This window comes from Myotis nattereri (genome assembly GCF_964212035.1).
Source record: "Myotis nattereri genome assembly, chromosome: 3".
NCBI lineage: Eukaryota > Metazoa > Chordata > Mammalia > Chiroptera > Vespertilionidae > Myotis > Myotis nattereri.
In genome coordinates this window covers 214,916,967-214,942,731 of record NC_138077.1, presented here as the reverse complement: position 1 = coordinate 214,942,731, position 25,765 = coordinate 214,916,967, and the positions used below count along the sequence as shown (strand labels likewise).

At 68.4% G+C, this 25,765-nt stretch overlaps 1 protein-coding gene across 1 annotated transcript; it reads left to right on the top strand.

Moving 5' to 3' along the window:
• Positions 1-5,369: 5,369 nt before the first annotated feature.
• On the top strand, positions 5,370-20,341 carry ARHGEF16 (Rho guanine nucleotide exchange factor 16). The gene is made up of 14 exons (XM_081088221.1): positions 5,370-5,958; positions 8,291-8,336; positions 9,685-9,854; positions 11,395-11,451; positions 11,870-12,030; positions 15,071-15,223; positions 15,304-15,433; positions 16,194-16,268; positions 16,501-16,593; positions 16,892-17,043; positions 17,536-17,724; positions 18,690-18,763; positions 19,165-19,266; positions 19,727-20,341. Exons 1-14 carry the CDS (start codon positions 5,383-5,385, stop codon positions 19,864-19,866), a joined length of 2,118 nt encoding a protein of 705 aa, XP_080944347.1. The 5' UTR covers positions 5,370-5,382; the 3' UTR covers positions 19,867-20,341.
• The last annotated feature ends 5,424 nt before the right edge of the window (positions 20,342-25,765 follow it).

Here is a 25,765-nt window from a genome sequence, read left to right as displayed (position 1 = left end):
GGGCAGCTTCTGACGCCTGTCTGGGTCTGGGGGTCTCTGAGATTGGAGTGCCCTCGCCCAGCACCTGGCGCGGGGGGTGGGGGCTGAGTGAGTGGCAGGTGGAGCCTGGCAGGGCCGACCTTTCCCCTCCGTCCGTCCTGGGGCGAACAGCCTGAGCCCACCCAGCAGGGGCGCCTCCCAGGCCCCTGGCCCCCGCGGTCCGGCTGGAGGCCTGGCACACCGGGTACCTGACTCCCTGCGGCCTGCCGCTCAGTGGGGCCTGAGGTCAGAGCTGCGGGCCTCGGTCTCCTGCCTGCGGAACAGGAGCTGCAGGTGCGACCGCTTAGAGGCACTGGCTCAGCTGTGGTTCGCTCGCTGCCCTCCGATGCCCGCTGCCCTCCGATGCCCGCGGCCCTGAGAAGACGACAGCCCTGTGGGCACTGCCCAGGGCAGGGGCCGGGGCCGAAGGCAGGGCCGCCCAGCATCCAGGTGGAGGGAGGGTGGGAGGTGGGGGCTTCAGGGGCTTCCTGGAAGAGGTAAGGCCTTAAGTCGCGGGGACCAAAGTGAGCCCCCCACCCCAGCGCCCTGGTTCCCGGGGGTCATCTCTGACCCCACGAGGACACTGAGGCGCAGAGATGAGGCAGCCTGCAGGGTGGGTCCCACGGTCGCTGCCCCCAGTCCATGTGTGGGACCGATGGGCTCAGCTGCTCACCCAGCGTCTGGGTCCCAGAACTTTCTGTTTCCACACGACGTCAGCTGCTCGTCTCGGCCGTGGCGGCTGCGTGCTCGGGCCGGTTCTCAGGGCACCCTCACTCCCAGTGAAAACCCCCGTGCCCGCTGGCAGCCGTGTGGGTCAACACGTCAGGACGGGGCCTGGTCCCCACCGGCTCTGCTGCCCGCGGCCTGACCCCCACGGGCCATGTTCCCTCTGCACCTGGTCCCCTCGCCCATCCCAGCGGGGCGGACCCACCTTCCGGAAGGGGAGGGGCTGAGGCCGGGGGAGAGGGGGAGAAGGTGTTTGGAGGACCCCCGTCACCTGTCCCGCTCCCACTGGGTCCGGGCTCTGGTTTTCTGCCCGGGCCCCTTTGGGGAGACGCAGTGTGTGCCAGCTGAGCCCGGGCAGGGACAGGTGGGCAGGGGGTGGGCGCTGCGGTGCACAGACAATGGTTGGTCAGTGACCGTGGCTGGTCCTGCAGGTGTGGCGGGAAGGAGGCGTCCAGCGGCTGTGTCCCGGGCTGAGCGTGGCCGATGGCCCTCCCCTGCCCCCTCCGTGAGGGTGACTCCCAGTCGGCTCCGCTCCGGGTCCCCCTCAGCGCTGAGGACATTGGTTCCAAATCACCCTGCGTGGGGCGTCCTGTGTGCTGTAGGCCCTCAGCAGCCTCCCCGGGGCCTCTCCGTGAGGCCAGGAGCTGGGCGCTGGCTGTGGCCACGGGGCCCCCCGCGCACATGGGACTGTCTGCCGCGAGCGTTGGGTTTACGGAGCCGGAGCCTGGCCCCGGATTCCGTCTCCCCGCGACTCCCGCTGGCCGGGCAGGGTTACCGAGCACAAGGCCGTCATTGTGGCTGAGCTTGCCTGAGCGCAGACCTGCGTCCACAGCCGGTGCCGGAGAGGCCGAGCCTCACCAGGACCTGGGGGTCGGGCAGAGGGGACGGGCGTCCCCAGGATGGAGGTGGCGCGGTGTCCGCATCCAGGCTCGCAGGTCCCAACCGCGGTGTGACGTGGGTGCTGGCGGCTGCGGGAGCAGTGAGGCCACGGCCTCTCAGGGGCGGGGGGACTGGGCCTGCTGGGGTCCCGGGGGCCCATCTGCCCAGGGAGCCAGAGGGGCTGGGCTGCCAGGAGGGGCCGGTGCATCCTAGGACTGGCCGAGCTCGGGTGCCCCTTCCCCTCCCCCGTGTGTGCTGGGGGCCAGGGCAGGATGGTGAGGGGGCTCAGCCATTGGAGACCCTCTCCAGCCTCCAGCCTGCCCTAAGCAGAAGCAAACAGGAAGTCACCCACACGGGGGCACAGGTGGCCCTGAGCCTCCGCCACTGCTTGGGGGTCCCTGCGTCTTGAAGCACATCCCCCGGGGAGAGCGCCGGACGCGCCAGTGCCCGGGGGGCCGGTTCACCCTCGGTTTGGGCACAGCCTGACGACGGGGACCTGCCCAGGAGGCTGTCCTGCCCCCGACGGGCCCACGCCCTCGCGGGGAAGCAGCGTGGCCTCACTGCCCCTGGCCCAGGCCTCACTGCCCCTGGCTCAGGCCTCACTGCCCCCGGCTCGGGCCTCACTGCCCCTGGCCCGGGCCTCACTGCCGAGCTCCCGGCCGCCTCTCAGGAGCAGACCCACCTGGGGGCCCAGTGGTCTCTGCCAGCGGCTGGCTCTCAGCAGCGGCTGCCCCGACGGCAGCTGAAGGGTCGGAGCTCCCAGACGCCGGGCCAGGCCAGCACCAGGGCGGGCACGAGGGGATGGTGTGTAGGTCCCACTGCAGGAGAGGCTGCCGGGTGGGGACACCTCAGGGTCAGGGAGGGTCAGAGAGCCTGCCCACAGGAGCGTGTGCTACCTGTGTGTGTGCACGCGCACCGGGCACAGGGGCCTCCCATCAGCACAGTGCCTGCCTCCTAGAAAGGGACAGCGGGCACGGTGACGGGGACAGCGGGCACGGCGACGGGGGACAGCGGGCACGGTGACGGGGGACAGCGGGCACGGTGACGGGGGGACAGCGGGCACGGTGACGGGGGGACAGCGGGCACGGTGACGGGGGGACAGCGGGCACGGTGACGGGGGGACAGCGGGCACGGTGACGGGGGGACAGCGGGCACGGTGACGGGGGGACAGCGGGCACGGTGACGGGGGGACAGCGGGCACGGTGACGGGGGGACAGCGGGCACGGTGACGGGGGGACAGCGGGCACGGTGACGGGGGGACAGCGGGCACGGTGACGGGGGGACAGCGGGCACGGTGACGGGGGGACAGCGGGCACGGTGACGGGGGGACAGCGGGCACGGTGACGGGGGGACAGCGGGCACGGTGACGGGGACAGCGGGCACGGTGACGGGGGGGACAGCGGGCACGGTGACGGGGGACAGCGGGCACGGTGACGGGGGACAGCGGGCACGGTGACGGGGGGACAGCGGGCACGGTGACGGGGGACAGCGGGCACGGTGACGGGGGGACAGCGGGCACGGTGACGGGGGACAGCGGGCACGGTGACGGGGGACAGCGGGCACGGTGACGGGGGGGACAGCGGGCACGGCGACGGGGGCACAGCGGGCACGGCGACGGGGGACAGCGGGCACGGTGACGGGGGACAGCGGGCACGGTGACGGGGGGGACAGCGGGCACGGCGACGGGGGCACAGCGGGCACGGTGACGGGGGACAGCGGGCACGGCGACGGGGGCACAGCGGGCACGGCGACGGGGGACAGCGGGCACGGTGACGGGGGACAGCGGGCACGGTGACGGGGGGGACAGCGGGCACGGCGACGGGGGCACAGCGGGCACGGTGACGGGGGACAGCGGGCACGGTGACGGGGGGGACAGCGGGCACGGCGACGGGGGACAGCGGGCACGGTGACGGGGGACAGCGGGCACGGTGACGGGGGACAGCGGGCACGGTGACGGGGGCACAGCGGGCACGGCGACGGGGGACAGCGGGCACGGTGACGGGGGACAGCGGGCACGGTGACGGGGGACAGCGGGCACGGTGACGGGGGGACAGCGGGCACGGCGACGGGGGGACAGCGGGCACGGTGACGGGGGCACAGCGGGCACGGCGACGGGGGCACAGCGGGCACGGTGACGGGGGCACAGCGGGCACGGTGACGGGGGCACAGCGGGCACGGTGACGGGGGCACAGCGGGCACGGTGACGGGGGGACAGCGGGCACGGTGACGGGGGGGGACAGCGGGCACGGTGATGGGGGGGCACAGCGGGCACGGTGACGGGGGGACAGCGGGCACGGTGACGGGGGGGGACAGCGGGCACGGTGATGGGGGGGGACAGCGGGCACGGTGATGGGGACAGCGGGCACGGTGACGGGGAGATGCAGGGGAAGGAGACCCCAGACGGCCCAGGGCCAGCCCAGACAGGAAGGGGCTGGAGAGGAGCCAGGCTCTGGGGACCCGGGGCCGCCGCGATCGGGACGCACAGGCAGGGACCTGGCCGGCCTGGGGAGGGGGAGAGCGGCTGCTGGACAAGAGGGGGTGATCGTCAGAGAGGAGGCCCGGCCCGCGTCCACTCAGCCGCGCACAAGCCCCTCGGGGATCGCTGCGGGCGGCTGCACCTTAGTTAGAAAAGGGGGGTGGGGGACACAGAAGCCCAGAGCGGCGGCCTGCGGGGTGCAGGGCGGGAGGGGGACGCCTGGCTGGTGACACGCCTTTCGGTGCTGATTGAATGGAACCTGTGCCCGGGTGGCTCTGGGACAAGCTGAGCAGCCGGGAGGGACCCAGCCTGGAGCGCCTGCCGACCCGGTCCCGGGTCCCCCTGGAGGCGCCCAGGCCGTGGTGGGGCCGCCTGGCTGGGCACCGAGGCCACACCCTGCAGTGGCGCGGCCGACTGGTTCCATCCGGGCGCTTTCCCCGGAGCAGACTTTGCCCTCGGCTGGGAGAGGCCGTGGGTCTGGCCAGGTTCAGAGGCGGGAGAGTCGGGCCTGGGAAGGCGACAGGTGGAGGGGGGACGGGACAGGGGCTGTGTGGGCGCTCGGGGGCTCGGTCGCGCTGCCTGCTCTTCGAATGAGAAGCCTCGCCTTTCGGGGCGCATTTGCTCGGGGGCAGGCTCACAGCGGAGGTCTGAACCCCGCTCTCAGCCAGGCCTGGGGAAAGGCAGCCACGTCAACACGGGGGTGGAGCCCGGGAGGTGCCCACGCAGCGGGCGCGGGGGAGGCCGGGGTGGCCGCCGCCTTCCTCTTCCGGCTGACTCAGACTGTCCCCAAGAATGCGGGGGTGGCCGGAGGCAGCCCGCCCCCTCCTGGGTGTGCAGCGGAGAACCAGGTCCGGATGCCACACCGCGGCGGGCTGTGCTATGGCCAGGCCAGCCCGGGGGCCGCTCTGCCCGCCCCCCTCAGGGAGGGTCCCGGGCCAAACTGGGAACTTCCCGGGAGCTCGCAGCCCCCACGCTGGGCAGCGGGTGTGAGGTGGGCTTGGGCTGGGACCTGCCCGCTGGGGGTGGTCCGACAGGCCGCGTGGCAGATCCCGTCCCAGGCCTGGGGCCCAGGAGCCCGCCGCCCGCACTGACACCCCAGCTCAGGGCTTGTCCTCAGCGTGGGCGGCCTCACAGGGCGGCCTCGGCTGCAGGCTGCTCCCGCCTGGGTCCCGCGGGCCGAGGGGTAGGGACCCTCCCAGCCAGGCCCCGGGCTGTGTCCGTGCCCCACGGCACCCCCCCAGCTGCCCTGTGCCTGTCCCCACAGGACCCCACGGCCGTCCGGCATGGCCCGGCGGCGCCCGGACAGCGCCCTGGAGGAGCAGCTGCTGGAGGGCCGCTTCCACTCGGAGCTGCGGCTGGACGCCCAGGGGAACCCCGAGCCCCAGCTCCCGCTGGTCCGCAGCCCCCCGCAGGGCAGGAGCAATGCCGTCTTCCAGCCCGACACCCCGGAGCCCCAGCCCGCGTCCCCGGAGCCCCGGGAGCCCCGCACCGTCATCCTGAGCACGCAGAGCCCCGCGGCCCTCAAGCTGGGCACCGCACAGCTGATCCCCCGCAGCCTGGCCGTGTCCAGCAAGGCCAAGGCCCCCGCGCGCCACCAGAGCTTCGGGGCGGCCGTGCTCAGCAAGGAGGCCGCCCGGCGGGAGCCCCGGCTCCTCGCGGCCCCCAGCTTCTCCCTGGACGACATGGACATGGACACGGGCCCTGGGGCGGCGCTGTCACGGAACCTGCGCAGCCAGTCCTATCGCGCGGCCATGAAGGGCCTGGGTGGCGAGGTGGCCCCCGTCCAGCTCAGCCCCAAGCTCCACGCCCTGGCCGAGGAGTCCGCCCAGCCTCCTGCTCGGCCCTCGCCCAAAAATAAGGTGGGGGCCCGTGTGCCTGGACAAGGGGGGTGGGGGGCTGGGGGATGTGCCTTGGGCCCCGGGAGCCCGTGGGCAGGGGGGTGGGGGCAGCCGTGGCATCACCGTCCCAGCTGCCACTGAGCACCTGCCACGTGCAGGCTCCTGCCAGTTCCCCTGAGACCGGCAGCCGGGCTGCGAGCTGGCTGACTGCCCCATTTCACAGATGGGGCAGCTGAGGCTCAGGATGGTCCAAGGTTTTGCCTAGGGTCCCAGAGTGTGAGTCGCTCCAGACACAGCGGGGCAGTCTGGGGTGGGACCAGCCCCGAGAGGAGCCGGCTCGTCTCAAGGTCAGGGTTCAGGGATGGCTTTGCAGCCACTGGCCGGGACCCAGTGCCCGGGGGCTCCTGTCAAGGACTGGAAGGGGCGTGGCAGGTCTGGCTGCCTCCAGCTCAGGAGCAGACTGACGCCCTCTGCTCACGCCGCCCCTTCCTGCCCGGCAGCCCTGTGGCCTCTGCCTTCCAGGGAGCACGGGACAGGCCCAGGGCCAGCAGGACGGGCACCTCACCCGGGACCTCAGTGCCTGTGGCTGCCATCCGACGGCCTCCCCAGCTTAGAGCTCCTGCCCAGACTGTGGGAAGACAGGCCCCCAGGGTGCAGTGGGCCAGGCAAGGAGGCCATAGCCACTGTCCTGAGTTTAAAGATGCCCCGGCCGGGGGGTGGACGCTCCCCACTGCCATGTCCGAGGCCGGGGGGTGGATGCTGCCCGCTGCCATGTCCCAGGCCTGGGGGGTGGACGCTGCCCGCTGCCATGTCTCAGGCCTGCGGGATGGATGCTGCCTGCCGCCATGCCCCAGGCCTGGAAGGTGGACGCTGCCCATTGCCATGCTCCAGGCCTGGAAGGTGGACGCTGCCCATTGCCATACCCCAGGCCTGGAAGGTGGACGCTGCCCATTGCCATGCCCCAGGCCTGGAAGGTGGACGCTGCCCATTGCCATACCCCAGGCCTGGAAGGTGGACGCTGCCCGCTGCCATGCCCCAGGCCTGGAAGGTGGACGCTGCCCGCTGCCATGCCCCAGGCCTGGAAGGTGGACACTGCTCACTGCCATGCCTCAGGCCTGGGGGATGGACGCTGCCCACCGCCATGTCCCAGGCCTGGGGGGTGGGTGCTGCCCGCCGCCATGTCCCAGGCCTGGGGGGTGGACGCTGCCCGCCGCCATGTCCCAGGCCTGGGGGTTGGACACTGCCTGCCACCATGTCCCAGGCCGGGGGGTGGACGCTGCCCGCTGCCATGTCTCCCTGAGAAGCCAGGGCCCCAGGACTGCCTCAGGGCCTCAGCATCCACCCCGTCAGGGCCAGGCCTGCGGGGCCCATTCCTTCCTTCTGTTGGTTCACAGGTTCTGGGCAGGGGGCGAGGGGGTCCCAGCGGTCAGGCCCAGGAGCTCCCGGGCAGTGGGGATGCTCAGGGAACCGGGGAGCACAGAGCAGGGGCTCCCCAGGAGCACAGGGCCTGGGGGTTCAGAAGGGGAGGGTTAAAGCAGAAGCAGGGACAAAAGGCAGGTGCCAGGTGGAAGAGGGGCCGAGGCAGCAGCCTGTGCCCAGACCTGGAGGTGGGAGGGGTGAGGGCACTGGGGGACGCAGGGCGGGGGGGGGGGGGGCAGGGCCAGGTGCAGCTGGCAGCGCCACACATTCCAGACCAGCACTGGGAGACTCAGGCCCCAACTCGTCGGGAGAAACCAGCTCCCACACTCCTGGCACCGGCCCCTGTGAGGTCGGGGGACAGTGGTGTATCCGGCGAAGAAGGCAGGCTCTGAGCGGCAGCTGGTGGGCCAGGGTGTGGTCCCCGCTCACCCCCGCAGCCCTGCGTCAGCTGCCGGGCCTCCAGGGCGTGGGGCCGGACGCTCACCCTCTTCTTCCTGCCGCCTCAGGCCACCCCTCCGTGGGGTCCTGTGTGCATCCTCCACTCCCCCCAATGTCCCTCTTGGCCTTCTCTTAACCACACCTGTCCTACCTTGGGCTACCCCAAGTGGGAACACCCCACTTTCCTGAGCACCCCTCTTAGCGAGTTCAGTCCTGCCTCCACCTCCAGGCAGCCCTCCTGGATCTGCCCAGATTTCAGTCACCTGCCCTGACTGCTCTGGAGGCACCCCCCTGCCCTGGCCTCCTCTTGGCGGCCCGCCTCCCTCGGGAGCAGCATCTATTGAGCGGCTTCTGTGTGCTCAGCAGAGCCCACTCCTGCCGGGCCTGGTGTCGCGCACGGAGCCGTGCGGCCTGAGCCCGGGTGGAGGAGCCGCTCTAGGCCCACACCTGCCCCTCCTCCCTGCTGACCACTGGTGTTTCTGTCTTGTTTGCACAGAAGACGCTGGGGCGGAAGCGTGCGCACAAGGGCTCCTTCAAGGATGGTGAGTGTGGCCTGGGGCGGCGGCCGCGGGCTGGGCCGGACCGGATGAGACTGGTCTCGCTGGGGGAGGGGCAGGGCAGGGGGCTGGGTGTGGTGGACAGAGCACGCACTGCAGGGATTCCTCCGGGGACCAGAGGCCCTGGTGGCCATCCGGCCGTGTAGCGCTGATGGGTCCAGAAAGGCCTAGAGCAGTGATGGCGAACCTTCTGAGCTCGGCGTGCCAGCATTTTGAAAAACCCTAACTTCACTCTGGTGCCGTGTCACATAGAGAAATTTTTTGATATTTGCAACCACAGTAAAACAGAGACTTCTATTTTTGATATTTATTTTATATATTTAAATGCCATTTAACAAAGAAAAATCAACCAATAAAATGAGTTCGCGTGTCACCTCTGACACGCGTGTCATAGGATCGCCATCACTGGCCTAGAAGTTTCCCATGGACTCCCTTCTGCACCACCCAGGGGCAGGAGATACAGCCCCCCACTCACCCCCAGGCGACAGTTGTCCAGCACCTTGGGGGGGGGCGTAGTAGCCACATGGGGGGACCAAGGCCCCACGGGGAGGACACGCCTGCTGGGCTCTGTTGGGGTCGTCTCAGGGCACGGGGAGCCTGTGGGGTGGGGCTCGGAGGGCATGGGCTGCAGCTGCACCTTGGGGGGGCCCAGAGCAGTGCCATCAGCCTGCTGAGGGGTGGGTGCCAACAGGGCCCCATGGGGAGGGGAGAGGAAGTGCTGCCCAGCCAGGATGGAGCACCCACTAGGGAGGAGGGTGGGCCAGTGAGGCCGGAAGGGCTTGGGCCTGGGTGCCAGGCTGGATGCCAGGCGTTGGCTTCTGAGGACACAGGGGCCCCGCCAGGATGGGTCCGCCCTCCCTGCCAGCCCTGACCTCTGTGGACGGACATCGGCTGGAGGGGGCGAGGGAGGCGTCAGGACCCGGCTCCTGCCCCAGGCCCCAGAGCGAGGCATGGAGGGGAGGCGTGGAGGGGGTGCACGGGGCCCTCGGTGCCCGGAGAGGTGGACCGGGCCGTTCCAGGGCCTGCAGTGTGGGAGCAGGACACAGCCCTGGTCTTGGGGCTCTGGAACAGCCCCCCCCCCCAAGGCCTCTGCAGGCCCCCACCCGCCTGTGCTCTGATTTGTCAGCTCCGCTGGCCTGAAGGTGCCACATTCTGCACCGGGCGCCACCCTGCCTGGCCCGCCCGGAGCAGCCACAGCGGCCAGCAGCCCAGGGGAGCCTGCTCCAGGAGCTGATGTTCTCAGAGGCTCCTCGGGACTCGGCCTGTGGATTCTGGGGGGACCAGGCCCGCTCCCAGCCCCCGGTCCCCTGCGTGATGCGCCCCCTCTCCCCAGACCCCCGGTTCTATCAGGAGATCCGGGAGCGGGGCCTGACCACCAGCCAGGAGTCCGACGACGACCTGCTGGACGAGCCGGGCAGCCCCGAGGGAGCGCGGACGGTGGGCACCCCCATCGTGGTCAAGAACTTCCGGGCCCCCCAGGTCACCTGGAGCCAGCTCCCCGAGGTAGGCCCCCCAGGTCACCTGGAGCCAGCTCCCCGAGGTAGGCCGGCTGCTGGGGGCGCCCTTCCCCACCCGTGGGCAGTCAGTCCCGGGGCCTCCCCAGGCGCCCACCCAGCCCCAGGAGAGCTGCGTCCCATGCCCTCAGAGCAGCCCGCCCTGCGCGGCACCTGGTGGTCTCAGGCGGGGACGGGGGCGGGGGAGTTGGGGCAGGTGCCATCCAGGTATGTGACGGGCGTCCCCAGGTGAGCCCCATGCTCTCCGCTTCCTGCTCAGACTGGTCTTCGGGGAGCTGTGGGTACCAAGGACCCCTCCTGCCAGGGCCTTGCCCCCAGGAAAGTGCTAGGAGGTCCCCTGAGGAGGCAGGAGGGGATGGGGGGGAGCCAGGCCTCGGCTCCCACAGAGCCCCGTGCCACGGCCAAGCCGCCCCCACTCCAGCTGCAGGGATGTGGGGACTCGGTGAGAGCACGGGATGGGGGCGGCTCTGACCACGTGCCGGGGAGCGGCTGTCACCCCCAGTCGGCCACGGGCAGACTCCTGACCCGTCCCTGGGAGCCCAGGGTGGGAGCTGGGCGGCAGCCATGGGCACAGCGGGCAGTGGGGCGGGCACTCGGTCCTTTGTCTGCAGTGCATGGGCTCTTTGCTTGCACCCAAAGGGGGACAAGAGCTGAGGCTGTGGGACCCCAGCCAGGAGAGCCCAGGCTGGGCTGAGGGTAGGCGGATGGGAAGTGGGGAATCTGTTCCCACCTGCCGGCCGCCAGCTGCGTGCCAGGAGTCCCAGGCATGTCACCCCGGGTCTGGTGGCGTTCAGATGCTGCAGCCTCCACAGGGGGCCGGGGTTTCTGACCACCCCCCTCCGCCCCCTGAGCTGGGTCTCGGCCCAGCCTGGGCTAGAGGAAGAGGCACGGGGTTTGCCCCCCACCCCCATAGGCCTAGGACACGGCCTGTGCGCAGCCCAGTGAGGAGGGAGCAGGAACGGGGTGGCTCTGGGTCCTACAGAGGGGGTGCCCTCAGGCAGAGGCACAGCCCAGCCTGTTCCGACAGGCGCGCCGTGGCTGAGAGCCACACGCCACCAGGGCAGCCTGGAGGCCACGGCCCCCACGGCAGGGAGCTGGGTGGTGCGCCCGCTGGAGCAGGGTCACCCCCAACCTCCTGGGCAGGGCGCTGACTCAGCCGGCCCAGACACCCCCAGCTTTTTAAGTGGCCCTGCCCTCTCCACCCCTCCCCTGCTCGGGTGCCTCCGGGCCTTTCTCTCTGGACCTCCCTCCTCCCCCCTCACGCCCCAGGGCTCCCTGCAGGGGGTGCAGGGCCCACCCAGAACACGTGTCCATGGAGAGGAGAGACGCAGGGACAGGATCAGGCAGGGACAGGCCAGCTCGGTGGTCCCACTGCACTGAGCCTGGAGGGGGGCTCCCCCCCCCACCCCACCCCCCGACCCCGCCAGCCTGGCTCTGCCCTCTCCAGGCCTCTCTGCCATCACGGCGGCCCCGGCCCGGCAGGGAGGACTCAGGACACGTGGCCCCTGACCCCAGGCCTGTGCCCGCAGGTGGTGGAGCTGGGCATCCTGGACACGCTGCCAGCCGAGGAGCGCAAGAGGCAGGAGGTGAGCGGCCGGTGGGGGTGCGGCCCTGTGTCCCAGCCTCACCGCACGGGGGGGGGGGGGGGGGGGGGACAATGGCCACGGTGACATGGCCCGCCCACTCGCCCTCCGCCACCTGCTGGGCCAGACACCAGGGAGATGGCTGACGCCCTTGGCGGGCAGGGCAGGGGCTGGGGCAGCTCCCCCCTCCCCTTGCCCAGTGTCACAGCTCACTGTGGACAAGCCACTGGCTGCGCCCTGGCTGCGCTCTCCTCCCACCGGGGCTCGTCCGGGGGCTCAACCCCGGCCTGTCGCCTCACCCCGACGGATCCTGCGCTCGTCTCAGACGCGCCCTGGCCAGCCCGTCTGCGTGCATGTGTGTCCAGCTGCCCTGGGCGGGCGGCTCCTCCAAACCGCCCTCCGGCTCCCCCGCTCTCGCCAGGCCATCTTCGAGATCCTCACGTCCGAGTTCTCCTACCAGCACAGCCTGGGCATCCTGGTGGCCGAGTTCCTGCAGTCCCGGGAGCTGCGGGCGACCATGACCCAGACCGAGCACCACCACCTCTTCTCCAACATCCTGGACGTGCAGGGCGCCAGCCAGAGGTGAGGCCGCACCCGCCCCTCACAACCCCCCACCCACCCCTCACAACCCCCACCCACCCCTCACAACCCCCACCCACCATGTGCCCGGAGGCCACACCCACCCCTCACAACCCCACCCACCCCTCACAACCCCCACCCACCATGTGCCCGGAGGCCACACCCACCCCTCACAACCCCCACCCACCACATGCCCGGGGGCCACACCAACCCCCTCACAACGCCCCACCCACCAAGTGCCCAGAGCCGCACCCACCGCCTCGGGCTGGGGCCGCTGGCCTGGGTGTGGACGGAGGCAGAGGCAACAGGTCCTGGCCAGGGTGGGAGGGCAGCTCCCGGAGGCCTCTGGTCTGAGTCTGGGTCTGTGGGTGGGGGGTTGGGGCAGCGGTTTGCTGGGAGGCCAGAGAGTGGCCCCGGGGAGAGGTGAGCGCCAGACTGTGGGTGTCCTGGGCCCCTGCACCCTGTCCCCTGAGGCTCAAGAGGGGGACGTCTCCCATGGCACATGGCTCTGTCCAAGGACAGGCACGTTCCCACCAGGGCACCCAGGCCCAGAGGGCTGCATGGCCAGGCGCAAGGCACCCACAGGGCGAGGTGGGAGGCGGCCTCTCGTCGCCCCGGGTCATGTTCCTCCCGGGGTGTCTGGTGCCTGGCCCAGGGCTCTGGTTGCAGGGCAGGAGGTGGAGGAGGGGCCGGGCGTGCAGCTGCAGGCCTGCGTGGAGCTGTGTATGCGTGCACATGTGCACATGTAGGTACATGTGTGGCAGCAGGTGTGTGTGCACACGTGTGGGTAGCAGCTGTTTGCATGTGTGTGTGAACACCCATTGTGTATGAGTGTGTGTGCATGTGTGTGCACACGTGGGGACACAGCTGTGTTACTCCTGTGGCGGGCACAGTCCAGGTATGCACTGTGGCCATTCACACAGCCTCCCCAGGAATCGGTTAGTGGCTCGGGGCCGTCTCAGACCTCCCAGCCCCTTCTCAGAACCCTCCAGAATGCCCACGGGGGTGCTGGCCAGCACGCCTGCCTGGGGCTGGGGGTGGGGTCCCCATCTGTCCTGACACACTGAGCCATTCGCAGGGCTGCCCATCAGGCTCAAAACGTTCCACAGAAAGGGATCCTGGTCCCTGTGGCAGGTCAGGCCGGGCCTGTGACAGGGGCCTGAGGGACCCCAGCCGAGGCCCACTCCCCTCCCTGCCCCCCTCACTGGCCTCGCCAGGGTGACCAGAGCTGGGCCCCAGCTTCCAGGGGGCCCACAGGTCGGTGGGAGGCCATGTTCCTCCCGGGTGGTGCCCTGGCCGCAGGTCCTGGGTGGGGCTGACGCACCCCACCTCCCTGTCTGGGTACCAGCGTCCTCCCCTCCCTCCGTGGGTGAGCTGTAAGGGCTGCGGCCCCAGCTGGTCACTCTTTGATGAGGGGTGCGGGCCACCTGAGGTCCCCGTGTGGCTCTGAGCTCTGGGACTCTGCCCTCTGCCCTCGGAGGTCAGCCAGCACCTTATCTCCAGGCGGGACTGTTCCGGCCGCCCAGCTCAGCAGGACTGAGAGACGCTGGCGTGGGCGTGGCCTCGGCCCAGGCCCCAGGGAGGGACTGCTCGGGACAGAGCCTCGGGGCGGGAGGCCCTCCGGCCGCCTTGGCCCGGCTGGGAGAGGTGTGGGGCCTGGGGTCCGGCGCTTGCCTGCGGTTAGGATGCCCTGGAGGCTGCAGCCGGAGTCTGTGTAGCACGTGACCTACGGGCCAGCCCCAGGGCAGCGGCTGCTGGGAGCGGAGCCCTGGGCCAGACCCGCCGGATGGTGGCTCAGGCGTCCTCTCCTCCCTGCAAGGCCTGGGTGCGCTGAGCCTCGGGACCCCGGAGGGCGGGGTGTGGCTGTCCCCTGCAGGGCGTCTGCCCGGAGGCACCGCGCTGAGGGGGGGAGGGGGGTGCTGGGCCCAAGGCAGGTCCTGGCACCTCTAACCAAGTCCCCGGAGTCAAGTCGGAATGAAGCTCTGTCCTGCCGCCCATCCCTCGGGGCCCACACCTCCTGCCCGGCCTGGAGGGGCGTGGCCTCGGGTTTGGCCAGGGGTCTGGGCCCAGTCACTTCCCATCCCAGCAGCTCATCTGTCCTGGGGATTTCCTGGGCCAGTGGGGTCCGTCCACATGTGTGCTGCCCCAGAGCTGAACTGGGCATGTGTGTGTGTGTGTGTGTGTGTGTCTGTGCATGTCTGTGCGCGCGTGTGTGTACATGTTTGTGCCTGTGTGGGCATTTGTGTGTGTGCATGTGTGTGCTTGCATGTGTGTCTTTGTGCGTGCATGTGTGTGCATGTGTGTATGCCTGTGGGGCATGTTTGTGTGTGTGCATGTGTGTGCATGTCTCTGTGTGTACATGTTTGTGCATGTGTGGGCATGTTTGTGTGCGCGCGTGTGTGTACATGTCTGTGTGTGCATGTGTGTCTGTGTGCATGTGTGCGTACATGTCTGTGTGTGTACATGTTTGTGCCTGTGTGGGTGTGTTTGTGTGCACACGTGTGCCTGTGTGCGTGTGTGTACATGTTTGTGTGTGTGTGTTTGTGTGTATCTGTGTGGGCATGTTTGTGTGTGTGTGTGCATATTTTCATGTGTGTGTCTGTGCATGTGTGTGCATGCATGTGTGCATGTTTGCATGTTTGCGTGTGTGTGCGTGTGTGTCAGTGTGCATGTGCTCGCGCGTGTGTGCATGTGTGTGTGTTTGCATGTGTCTGTGTGCATGTGTGTGTACATGTCTGTGTGTGTACATGTTTGTGCATGTGTGGGTATGTTTGTGTGCACGCGTGTATCTGTGTGCGTGTGTGTACATGTTTTTGTGTGTTTTTTGTGTGTATGTCTGTGTGTGCCTGTGTGGGCATGTTTGTGTGCGTGTGTCAGTGTGCATGTTTGCATGTGTGTGTCTTTGTGCATGTGTGTGTGTGTGCGTATGTGCATGCTTGCATGTGTGTGTGCATGTTTGTGTGTGCGTGCATGTGTGTGTTGGCGTGTGTGCGTGCTCACACGTGTGGCGTGGGCACTCAGCCGCGGTCCTCGCCCGCCGCAGGTTCTTCGAGGACCTGGAGCGGCGGCACAAGGCGCAGGTGTGCGTGGAGGACATCAGCGACATCCTGGAGGAGCACGCGGAGCGGCACTTCCACCCCTACGTGGCCTACTGCTCCAACGAGGTCTACCAGCAGCGCGCCCTGCAGAGGCTCACGTGAGCGGCGGCCGGGCTGGCGGGGCACGGCCTGCTCGCCGCCGCCGCCGGGCTCTGACCCGCCTCCCCCGTCCCTGCAGGAGCAGCAACCCCGCCTTCCGAGACGCCCTCCGGGAGATCGAGAGGCGGCCGGCGTGCGGCGGCCTGCCCATGATCTCCTTCCTCATCCTCCCCATGCAGCGGGTCACCCGCCTGCCCCTCCTGACCGACGTGAGCACCAGCCCGGGCCCGGCGGGGGCGGGGCGCCTGGGCTCCCGTCTCACACTCAGACCCGGTGTTGCCCCCCCGGGACCTCCTCCTCCACCATCGCCCATGATGAGGAGGGTGATCGGGCTTCAGTCGCCATGGTGACCTGGTCCCGGCATCGTCTCCGCCGCCCGTAGAACTGTCTCTGCCAGGACCTGTCCTGCGCTTTACATGACGGGCAGGTGGATGCGCCTTACCCCGCGTCACCCAGATGGTCCTGGGCCATCGGCGCCTCCTGCCTCACACCCCTTGGCCAGTCGTCCCGGGCGCGGGGAGAGGGGCTCCGTGGAAGGGCTTGCATCTCTGAGGTGGTGGCTCAGGGGGCAGAGGGGCCTGTGAGGGTGAAAGGCACATGCATACACATGCATACACATGCATGCACATGTGGACACACACGTGGCAGGCGCCCAGCTAAGCTCCTGGAGGCAGCATGTGGGCCTGTGCTAGGCGGTCACTGTCCAAGCGAGATGGGCCATCCCTCCGGGCATTCTGGGAGGAGCAGGAATAGAGGCTGTGGGGCCCCCGGCTGGACGAGGGTGGCCAGGATTGGAAGGGGCAGGGTCCTGGGGGCACTCACTACAAGTCCCCCCCAACCGGCCTGACCTGGCTGAGCCGTTTCGGGGCCCCGCCTGAGTCTGGTGTGAGGGAGCCTCCCTGACGTGGGCCAAAAGCCTGGGGCGGGAGGGTGCCTGGTGCTCGCTCACACCTGGTGTCTCCCCTGCAGACACTCTGCCTCAAGACCCAGAGCCACCCCGAGAGGTACAAGGCCGCCAGCCGCGCGTTCAAAGCCATGAACAAGGTGAGGGGGGCCCCACCCCCGATAGCAGAGACCCCAAGGGCCTGGCAGGAAACGTTTGAAGATTGTCCACCCCAAGCTTTTCATGGTACCAGGGGGGAAACAGGCCTAGAGGGAGTGGAGCTCGCACACAGCCATCGAGCTCCTGGCAAGGCAGGGCTAGGACGGCCAGGAGGGCGGCGACCTGGGCCGGTGGGGCCCGCAGCCCTGCCACCTCCCTGCCCGCGCCCTGCAGCTGGTGAAGCAGTGCAACGAGGGGGCCCACAAGATGGAGCGCATGGAGCAGATGTACACGCTGCAGACACAGCTGGACTTCGGCAAGGTCAAGGTAGGCAGCCCCAGAGGGCGCCTGCTGTGCCCACCACGCCCACCAGCCCTGCTGGCCCTGACCTGTCCCAGCTCCCAGACCACTCCCTCCCCTCCCCCCCCACCCCCCACCCCGTCCCGTGGAGCCCTCCCGGGCCTGGCCTGGCTCAGAGCAGCCAACTGGATGGCCCTTTGCTGTGGCCGGAGCCCTGGGGGCGGCCCGCCGTGGTTCTCAGAGGCTGGGGTCGGTCCCCACCAGCAGCTGCGGGCCTGGCCTGTGGGACCGGGGCTTGACGTCTGTCTGTCTGTCTGTCCTCCAGTCCCTCCCGCTGATCTCCGCCTCCCGCTGGCTGCTGAAGCGCGGGGAGCTGTTCGTGGTGGAGGAGACCGGGCTGTTCCGGAAACTCGCCAGCCGGCCCACGTGCCACCTGTTCCTGTTCAACGACGTCCTGGTGGTCACCAAGAAGAAGAGGTGGGCCCCACCCCGCCACGGGCACTGTGGGTGGTGGGCGGTGGGCGGGCTGCAGCCTCGGGGCCAGGAGTGGGCTGGAGGCCGGGAGGACATGGAGGAGCCGACCGGAGCCTCCTCCGGCCTCAGAGTGGGGGGCACACACAGGACCTGCCCAGCTGGTCGCCCATGGCAGCGGCCCGGGTCCCCTCTGCAGGGACACATGCAGCTCCAGGGGGTGCTCAGCGCCACCCCCCCCACACACACACACACACAGGGGACCCGGGGCGCCGTGGCCCTGGCTGCGTGGCGCTGCTTCCATTTGCAGACCGGGGCCTGCCCGCCCAGCCACCAGGACCCTGGTGGCCGCTGTTCTCCAGGTGGGGGGATGGGAGGGACATCTAGAGAGCGCCCTCCTGGCGGCCTGGCCCCCGGCCGCTGTGGGGACCCGGTGGCCGGGGGGCAGGGAGGGGCGGCTGCCAACAGACCCCGCACCTCGCCCACCTCCTCCCGCAGCGAAGACAGCTTCGTGGTCCAGGACTACGCCCACGTGGACCACCTCCAGGTCCAGAAGGTGGAGGCCACGGAGCTGCCCCTGCCAGGCGGCGTCAACCGCAGCTCGTCTGTGCCGCACCTCTTCCAGGTGACCCTGCTGCACAACAGCGAGGGCCGCCAGGAGAGGATCCTGCTGTCCTCTGACTCCGCGTAAGTCCGGGAGGGCTCCCTGGGGGAGGGGGCTCTGCGTGACCCACGAGGATAGGATTCCTGCCACCCACATCCCTGACCGCCACTCTGTGCGGGCATCACACCAGGTGCAGGGACAGCCTTGTCCTCACGGAGTTCACATTCCCGGGAGGGTGCACCCCAGCCACAAGATGAGCAGCTGAGGGGTGAGGGGTGAGACAAACAGGAGACAAACAGGCAGGAGAGGGGGCAGGGGGCGGAGCTGGGGAGGAAGCCTCATGCACAGGGCTCCGAGGGGAGCGAGGCTCAGGGCTCCAGCAGAGGCACAGCCGTGCAAAGGCCCTGGGGCAGGAGGCCATGGCACGGAGCAGCCGGAGGACAGCAGGGCAGGGACTCAGTACACTGAGGGAGCCCAGCAGACGGTCCGCGCTCCCTCCTGCTCACTCCCCTTCCCGGGCGAGAAGCTGAGGCTCCTGTCAATCAGCAGCTGACAAGAGGCCCGGGTCGCAGAGCCAGCGCAGGAGGTGGGCGGCCCGGACGCTGAGGGGCCGCTACCCCCGGCTCGGACCCAGGCTCGGACCCAGGCTCGGACCCAGGCCGGTGGGGCTCGGGCTCAGCCTGCCTGCGCTGCTTCCCACGCCCCGGGCCCTCCCAGGCTTTGGCCCCCGGGTGGTGGGGTGGGGAGGCCCCGGGCGGAAGCCGCTCACAGCTCCTGGCTCCTGACCAGGCTGGTGGGAGGGGGTCCGGCAGCCGGGTCTCCACTGCCTGTCCCCCCTCCAGGGCGTGGGCGGCGCTCAGACCCCATCTTCTCTGTGCCAACGGGGGGTGGGGCTTAAAGCCAAAGCCACCAGGCTGACGGCATCCGCCTCAGGCCCTGCTCACACGCTGTCCCCAGGAGGGACCGGGTTCATGTCCTCTGTCCCCAGGAGGGACCGGGCCCACACTCTGTCCCCAGGAGTGACCGGGTTCATGTTCTCTGTCCCCAGGAGTGACCGCGCCCGCTGGATCACCGCGCTGACGTACAGGGAGCAGCAGTGGCTGGGCCTCGCCAACAAGGGAGGTGAGCGCTCGCCCCAGGAGCAGGGCTCGCAGCCCCCCTTCCAGCCCTGGTGGGGGCGGGTGGGGGTCAGGAGGGAGAGGTACCCTCCATCCCTCTGTCCATCCCACACCTGACCCCGGGGAGGGGCCTCCCTCCCTGTGGTGCCCTGAGCCCAGTAGCTGGTGGAACAGACCCACGCGCTGGAGCCAGAGGCCCACAGACCCTTCCTCCTGCCCCGCCAGCCCCCCCCTCCCCCCAGAGCTGGGAGCGCCCCCTGCTGGGTGGGCACTTTGACCCTGAAAGCAGCCTGTCCCCCTGTGGGGAGGGCCAGCTCCGGACAGAGGAGAGCGGGGCCCTGGGGGCTGTCGGGAGCCCACCCCTCCCCGAAGGACCGGCGTCACTCACGCCTGCCCGTCCCGCAGACCTGCCGCAGGTGGAGGTCACCAAGGCCTACTTCGCCAAGCAGGTAGACGAGATCTCGCTGCAGCAGGCGGACGTGGTGCTGGTCCTGCAGCAGGAGGACGGTGAGCGGGGCGGGGCCGGGCACGGGGGGGGGGGGGTGGGCAGTGAGAGGGGAGACGAGGGGGACACGGGGGGCGGGAGCTGAGCCAGGGGAGTATGGGGGAGGGGCTGGCAGAGGGGCCCAGGCAAGCTGGACCCCGGGCGAGGGGTCTGGCCCCACTGGCATGCCAGCAGCCCTGGCCCCCACCAGGGTCACTGCTCCCAGCCAGCCTGGGACCGAGGGCCTGAGCACCTCCTTCCAGGCACCTTCAGACGCCCCTGAAGTGCAGGATCAAAAGTTGTACCCTAGGGGGGGGCTTTGCTGCTGCTGGGACCCCACAGAGGCCGGCAGAGCTGGTTGGAGCCCTGAGACCTTGTCAGGATCCCCAGGGGGAGGCGGTGGTGGGCTCCGGGGGTGGGGGTGCCGAGCGGGCCCCTCCCCAGTGCCCAGGACCCTCCCTCACCTGCCCGTGTCTGGGTCAGGATGGTTCTACGGCGAGAGGCTGCGGGACGGAGAGACGGGCTGGTTCCCCGAGGACTTCGTCCAGAGCATCACCAACCGCGTGGCCGTGGAGGGCAACATGCGCAGGATGGAGCGGCTGCGCGTGGAGACGGACGTGTAGCCCGCCCCGCCGGCGCCTCCGGCGGCCTCAGCCCACATTCCAGCCGGCCAGCGGCCATGCCAGGCCCCGGGGGCACAGTGACTCGTCCCAGACCCATCCTGGATCTCCCCGAGGACCGTGCGCTGCAGCGACGGCTCCGGGCAAGCGCGTGGGGCCACGCCAGCCCTGACCCCTGGCCCAGTCCCCGGGAGGAGCCCAGCGGCCGTGGCCACTGCCCCCTACCCAGCTCCCGCCAGCCCGCCCTGCCCCGTGCACCCAGAACTGGGCCACAGGTGACGCGGAGGGGCCCCGAGAACTGTGGGGACGGCTTGACTGTCTACCTCCTGCCCCGCTCGTGCCCCACGTGCACAGGAGGCCTCGCGCCCAGGGCAACCCTGCCTCCGGAGAGGAGGTTGGGGTGGGGAGAGAGGGACCTTGTGGCGCTGACATGTACTGTGACTGCGCTTCTCGGGGACATTAAAGTGCTTGTGCAACACCCGGTTTCCACGCACACCTGAGCCGCACCGGCCTCACGAGCCCCCAGGGTGCCAAGAGCAGGGGACTGGCCTGTGTGCGGTCACTGTGCTGGGTCAGTCACTCGCCTGGCCGCCCGCTCACGGCCCCTCGGGCTCATTCTTGGCTCTCGTCTGTCCTGCCAGAGTCATGGGCAAGGCCAGTGGGTCTGGGGGCGTGAGGACAGCAGAGCCTGAAGACGCCCCAGAGGGGACTTGCAGATGGGAGAGGCCGGCAGACCTCGGGGCTGGGGAGGGGGGATTGTCGGCTGCCTGGCCAGGCTCGAGGATCGTCCACTCTCCCAGGAGCCCCACCGGCCCGCCTGTGGCCTCGGCTGGCAGGGCTGTCCTTGGACGGTCTGCTACATCCCACTGGGCACCGGCTTCGGCATCGAAGCCAGGGGTGCGACTGGCCCCTCCTGGGCGCCTCGATAAGATGGCTCAGCACAGAGGGTCCCGTGGTTGGCCGCGGGCCCAGGAGGGAAGGGCCACCCAGGGGAGGGGCTGAGTGAGGGGTGGACCTCCGAGCCCGTCCCCGGGGCCAGGACGGTGGAGCCGCTGCTCGCAGACCTCCAGGTGACCTCCGTGGCCTCAGCAAAGGGCAGGCCTACAGAGCCCCAGCAGGGCCGTCTGGGCCGACGCTGCCTGGGATGGGGGTGAGGGAGGGGGTAAGGCCAGGGCTAGGAGGGCGTGGCCTGGGGGGCTGGGTCGGTCAGGCCCTCAGTGGCTGGACAGGAGGAAGTGGGAGGTCTTGGTTTTCCCACCTGGGAGCTGGGTGAACGCCCTGCTGTCCCTGGAGTGCTGTGGGCACGCTGGTGCGTGTGCAGGTGCGTGTGTGTGCGTGTGCGTGCGTGTGCGTGGTCTCTGGAAGCCAGGGGGCAGCATCCTGTGTGAGTCCAGCTGCCCATCCCCTGGACCAAGAGGGACCACTCCTCCCACAGACCCCCATGTTCCCTCCACTGAGCCCCCGGGGAGGGTGGGCCAGCCACTGCCCATCCACTGCCAGGCCTGGTCCAGGCAACGGAGGAAAGTGGCTGTGGAAAGCCTGAGGCCACACCCTCAATGCCGGGGCCTCGGGCAGGAAACATCCTCAGTGCCAGGGCCTCGGGGGGGGGGGGGGGAACACCCTCAGTGCCACGGCCTCGGGCGGGAAACACCCTCAGTGCCAGGGCCTCGGGGGGGGGGGGGACACCCTCAGTGCCACGGCCTCGGGCGGGAAACCTCGGGTCTTCAAGCAGCCGCAGCGCCTGTGCCTCATAAGCAAGGGGAGTTGGACGCTTAGCCCTGAGGAAGGAATTCCCCGGGTAAGGCTGGCGTCCAGAGCAGGTGGGGCGGCCGCCAGAGGCAGGTGGGGGCGGCCGGTCCACTGGGAGGCCGCTCACCGAGCTCAGGACACGAACGCGTCCGAGTGGAACAGGCCCAGCCGGCTGCGCCCCCCCCCCACCCCCGCCCCCTGATGCAGGTGAGAAACGGGCCCAAGCCCGTGGTCCACGCAGGGTCGCGGGTTTGCCCAGAGACGGCGAGGCGTCCGAGGACAGCCTGGGAAGCCCATGCTGAGGGCGAGGGTCCCCCCTCACCACCCCACCCCCGGCGGGGCCTCCTGGCCTGGGGCTCCTGGAGACGTGTGTGCAGAGCAGGGGCCGTGGGGGCTGGACTGGGGCCTGCGGCTGCCCCCCCTGCCCCCCATCCTTGTAAGTCAGGGTCCCCTTTGAGGCAGAGGCACCTAATTGACTTAAAGGCCGGGAGCCCCAACACCGTCTTAGGATCCATGTGCCCACCAAGCTCTCCAGCTCCCTGGCTTGGCTCCCTCTACTGCCCCCTGGTGTCCGGCAGGGGCACTGCGCTGAGCCCTCAGGGTTCAAGGCATGGGAGGCCTCTGAGTGTCCCTGGTGGGACGGGCCTGTGGGTCCCCGTTCCCCGCGCCTCGATGACAGTCCTCGGCTCCCCATGGGGGGCCCTCGGGCATGCAGCCGCTCGCCAGTCAAGCTGGACGGCCGCGGGGTTCCCATGAATTCTGCTCACATCCTTGTCACCGTCCCCAGTAACACACCCCTGTTGGCGTTGGATGTCCCAAGTCACTCCCCCAGCTGTCGCCTGTCCAGCCTGTCGCTGGGTCTCTGGACAGACTGGGGTCCCGTCAGACGTGGACACGGGCTGGAGAGAGGACGTCCTCCCGGGTCAGGCCCCTGCAGGTCCCGCCGCAGAGGCACCCCCGGTGTGTGCTGGGTGTCGCGCCGGGAACGGCGGCTTGTTCGTTCTCCGGTCGGCGCTGCCGAGTTGAACGGTTGTCTGTGTCGCTTTATACGCGGCTCGCGCCTGTGACTTGGTGGCCCCCGGCCACGTGCCTGTTGGCCCCGCTAACCTGTCGGCACTTTCAGCTCCTCCATAGCAACAGCCCAGCCCTGGAGCCAGGGCGGTCAGTGTCTCCCCGACACGCACACACGCACAACATGCACACACACACCCCGCTCCCCACTTCTTGTTTCTGGCCCCACGAGCTCTGCTGGGGTGGGGGTGCCAGACATGGATTCTTGGTGGTGCAGGGAATTCGTTCACTTGCCCACAGTGTCCCCTGGGCCTTACCCGGGGCCTGTCCGGGGGTCCCTCGGAGCAGGCAGAGCCCGCGCCCCCCAGTGGGGAAGCTGTCAGGCCACGGAGAGCCCCAGGAACCCCGCGGGAGGAACAGCGGGACCGCGGAGGGAAGGCCCTCAGCTCCTGGGTAGACTGGGCCGCTGGCTTCCCCTCCACTCGCGTGGACTTGAGGCACCTCGCATTGTCGCGCCCTTGCTGTCCGGCCCCCCAGAATTTCCATCCCACAGACACGCCGACTGGGCACACCTTCCGCTGCCATCGAGGCAATCTGGCCTCACCCAGAGGCGCGGACGCATTTTCTGACGTGAAGCCGTCCTGGCGTCTGAATCCAATCCAATCCCCACGGCTCAACTTCGTTATTTTAAAAATATTTTTGTTTGAGGAGCTAACGTTTTTACTGGGGGGTTTGCGTACAAAGGGCCTGCGATTCCCTTTCCTTGCACCGCCCTGCACGCCTGGCTTAGGACCGGCGGACACGGCCGGCCTTGGGGCGGGCAGGTGTGGAGGGAGCAGGGTACTCGCTGCTTCACTCTGTTCTGGGTGAAGGGCTGTGTTTCTACCTGCGCACGGATGAACCTGGCGTTGGTATTTCCCCAGACATACCCGTGTCTGTTTCCAGTTCTCGGGACACAGTTCTTCACGTTCCTTCTTCAGTTTCATATCTCCTATTGGGTCTGCTGTTAATTTTCTTTCTGTACATTTTTCCTTGCTTTACATTTAAAAGATCAACGACCACCCTAATCAGTCTGGCTCAGTGGATAGAGCGTCGGCCTGCGGACTGAAGGGTCCCAGGTTCGATTCCGGTCAAGGGCATGTACCTTGGTTGCGGGCACATCCCCAGTAGGAGGTGTGCAGGAGGCAGCTGATCGATGTTTCTCTCTATCCCTCTCCCTTCCTCTCTGTAAAAAATCAATAAAATATATAAAAAAATAAAAGATCAACATTCTTGCTAGAGTTTTGTTTTTCTTTCTTATTAGTCTTCGGAGAGATTTTTATTTTGTTAAATGTTCCTTGATGCTTTTCTGAGTGTAAAGTCCATGTACGCATGTAAACGTGTGTGCACATGAAGGTAACATGTAACTCTCAGCGTAGAGCGTGTGTTAACGCTTTTGCAAAGGCCACCATTGCTTATGTCCTCTTGCTTAACGGCTCGGGTTCTGTAAGGAAGCCGCCGGTTAGGACTATTCCCACCTGTCACGCCGCCGTTGCTGAGCCCGAGCCTGTGGTGTTTACAGTCCCTCACGGTGCTATCGGCTGGAACGTTAGAACTCCTGCTCCATCCTGAGGCCTCACCACGGGTGGCGTGTCCATATGACTAGCGCGCCTTCCGGGGAATCGCTGTGGCGCGGCGCTCACTGCGCCCGGGGAATCGCTGTGCGTGGCGCTCGCTGCGCCTGGGACCTGCTCTGGGTCGTTCTTCTGCGTCTTTCCCTCTTTCCCGCTTCCCAGGTGGTGTGGACGGTAAACACCCTTCGCCTCCTTCCAACCTGTCCCCACCCGGGTTTACGCCTCCTCCTCCTGGGGGGGGGGGGCACACGCCCCTCTAGGGCAGGACATCTGAGTCTCAGTGGCTGATTCTCTCACTAGGTTGGAGTGCGACTGGCTCATGGCCCATGGCCCATGCACTCACATGCACACACGCACGCACACACGCACGTCTACACATGCACTCATGTGCACACATGTGCACACACATGCACTCAAGTGCGCGCGCACACGCACGCCCACACACACACCCCGCCGTCCTCCAGGCACCCTGCGGCACAGACTCCCTCAGGCGGGCCGCCCAGAGCAGCGTGGGCTGGTGGGCCGGTGGGCTGTGCTGCGGGAGGTGGTTTACAGGACGTCAAATTCAAGTTTCAGATTTCCTCCTTCAACACCGAACACAGACTATCTGCGTCTCTTTGCTTGGAGTGTCTCTGTTACCGCGTCTGACGCCACTCGGGTGCCGGGCCTTTTCCGGGCATTTCAGCATGTTCCTCGGCGCCGGTGTCCTCAACGCGCGTTGGGTCGTGTCTATCTTGCTGATGTTTGGGGCACGGGGTGAGATCGTCTGCGTTTTGGTCTGAGAACCTGTTCACTGCACTTCCTCAGTGGTTTTCTCTCTTTTTCAACTAGAGACCCGGTGCACGAATTTGTGTGTGGGTGGGGTCCCTCGGCCTGGCTGACCATCAGGGTCAATCAGAGCCGTGGGAGGTTGGCTGTGGGAGCGCACTGACCACCAGGGGGCAGCTCCTGCATTGAGCGTCTGCCCCCTGGTGGTCAGTGCGCATCATAGCAACCAGTCAACGGGTCGCTTAGGCTTTTATATATATAGATTAGATGGACAGCAACGCTTCCTTATCCACTTCTATTCTCTCTCTCTGTCTCTCTCTCTCTGTCTCTCTCTCTCTCTCTCTCTCTCTCTCTCCCTGCCGGCTGCGTGCTGGGAACCTTCCTGGCTGGGAGGCCCCCGCTGGCTGTGTCTGTGCTGCCGCCCTGACTGAGTCTCCCTGGTGGTTCCCCTTTAACTGCCTCTGTCGCCCTTTTCCTCCCGGTTAATCAAGTCACGTGTTTACTTGAGTCCCAGGACAGGCTCATTAACTGGGCTTCCTCGCTCTCCGCTGTTCACTGCTTGTCTGTTAAGGGGCAGGGCTTCCCAGAACCGACCTCCGTACTCTGCCCCGTGAGCCCTGTGCCCTCAGGGGTGGGGCTGCGGGAGGGGAGGGGGCAGGGCTGCAGCTCAGCCGTGTCTGGTGGGACAATCTGGGTCCAACCCTCTCTGTGGCACCCCGCCCCGCAATGATCGCTCCTCACCGCTGTTTCTGGCCTGAGGC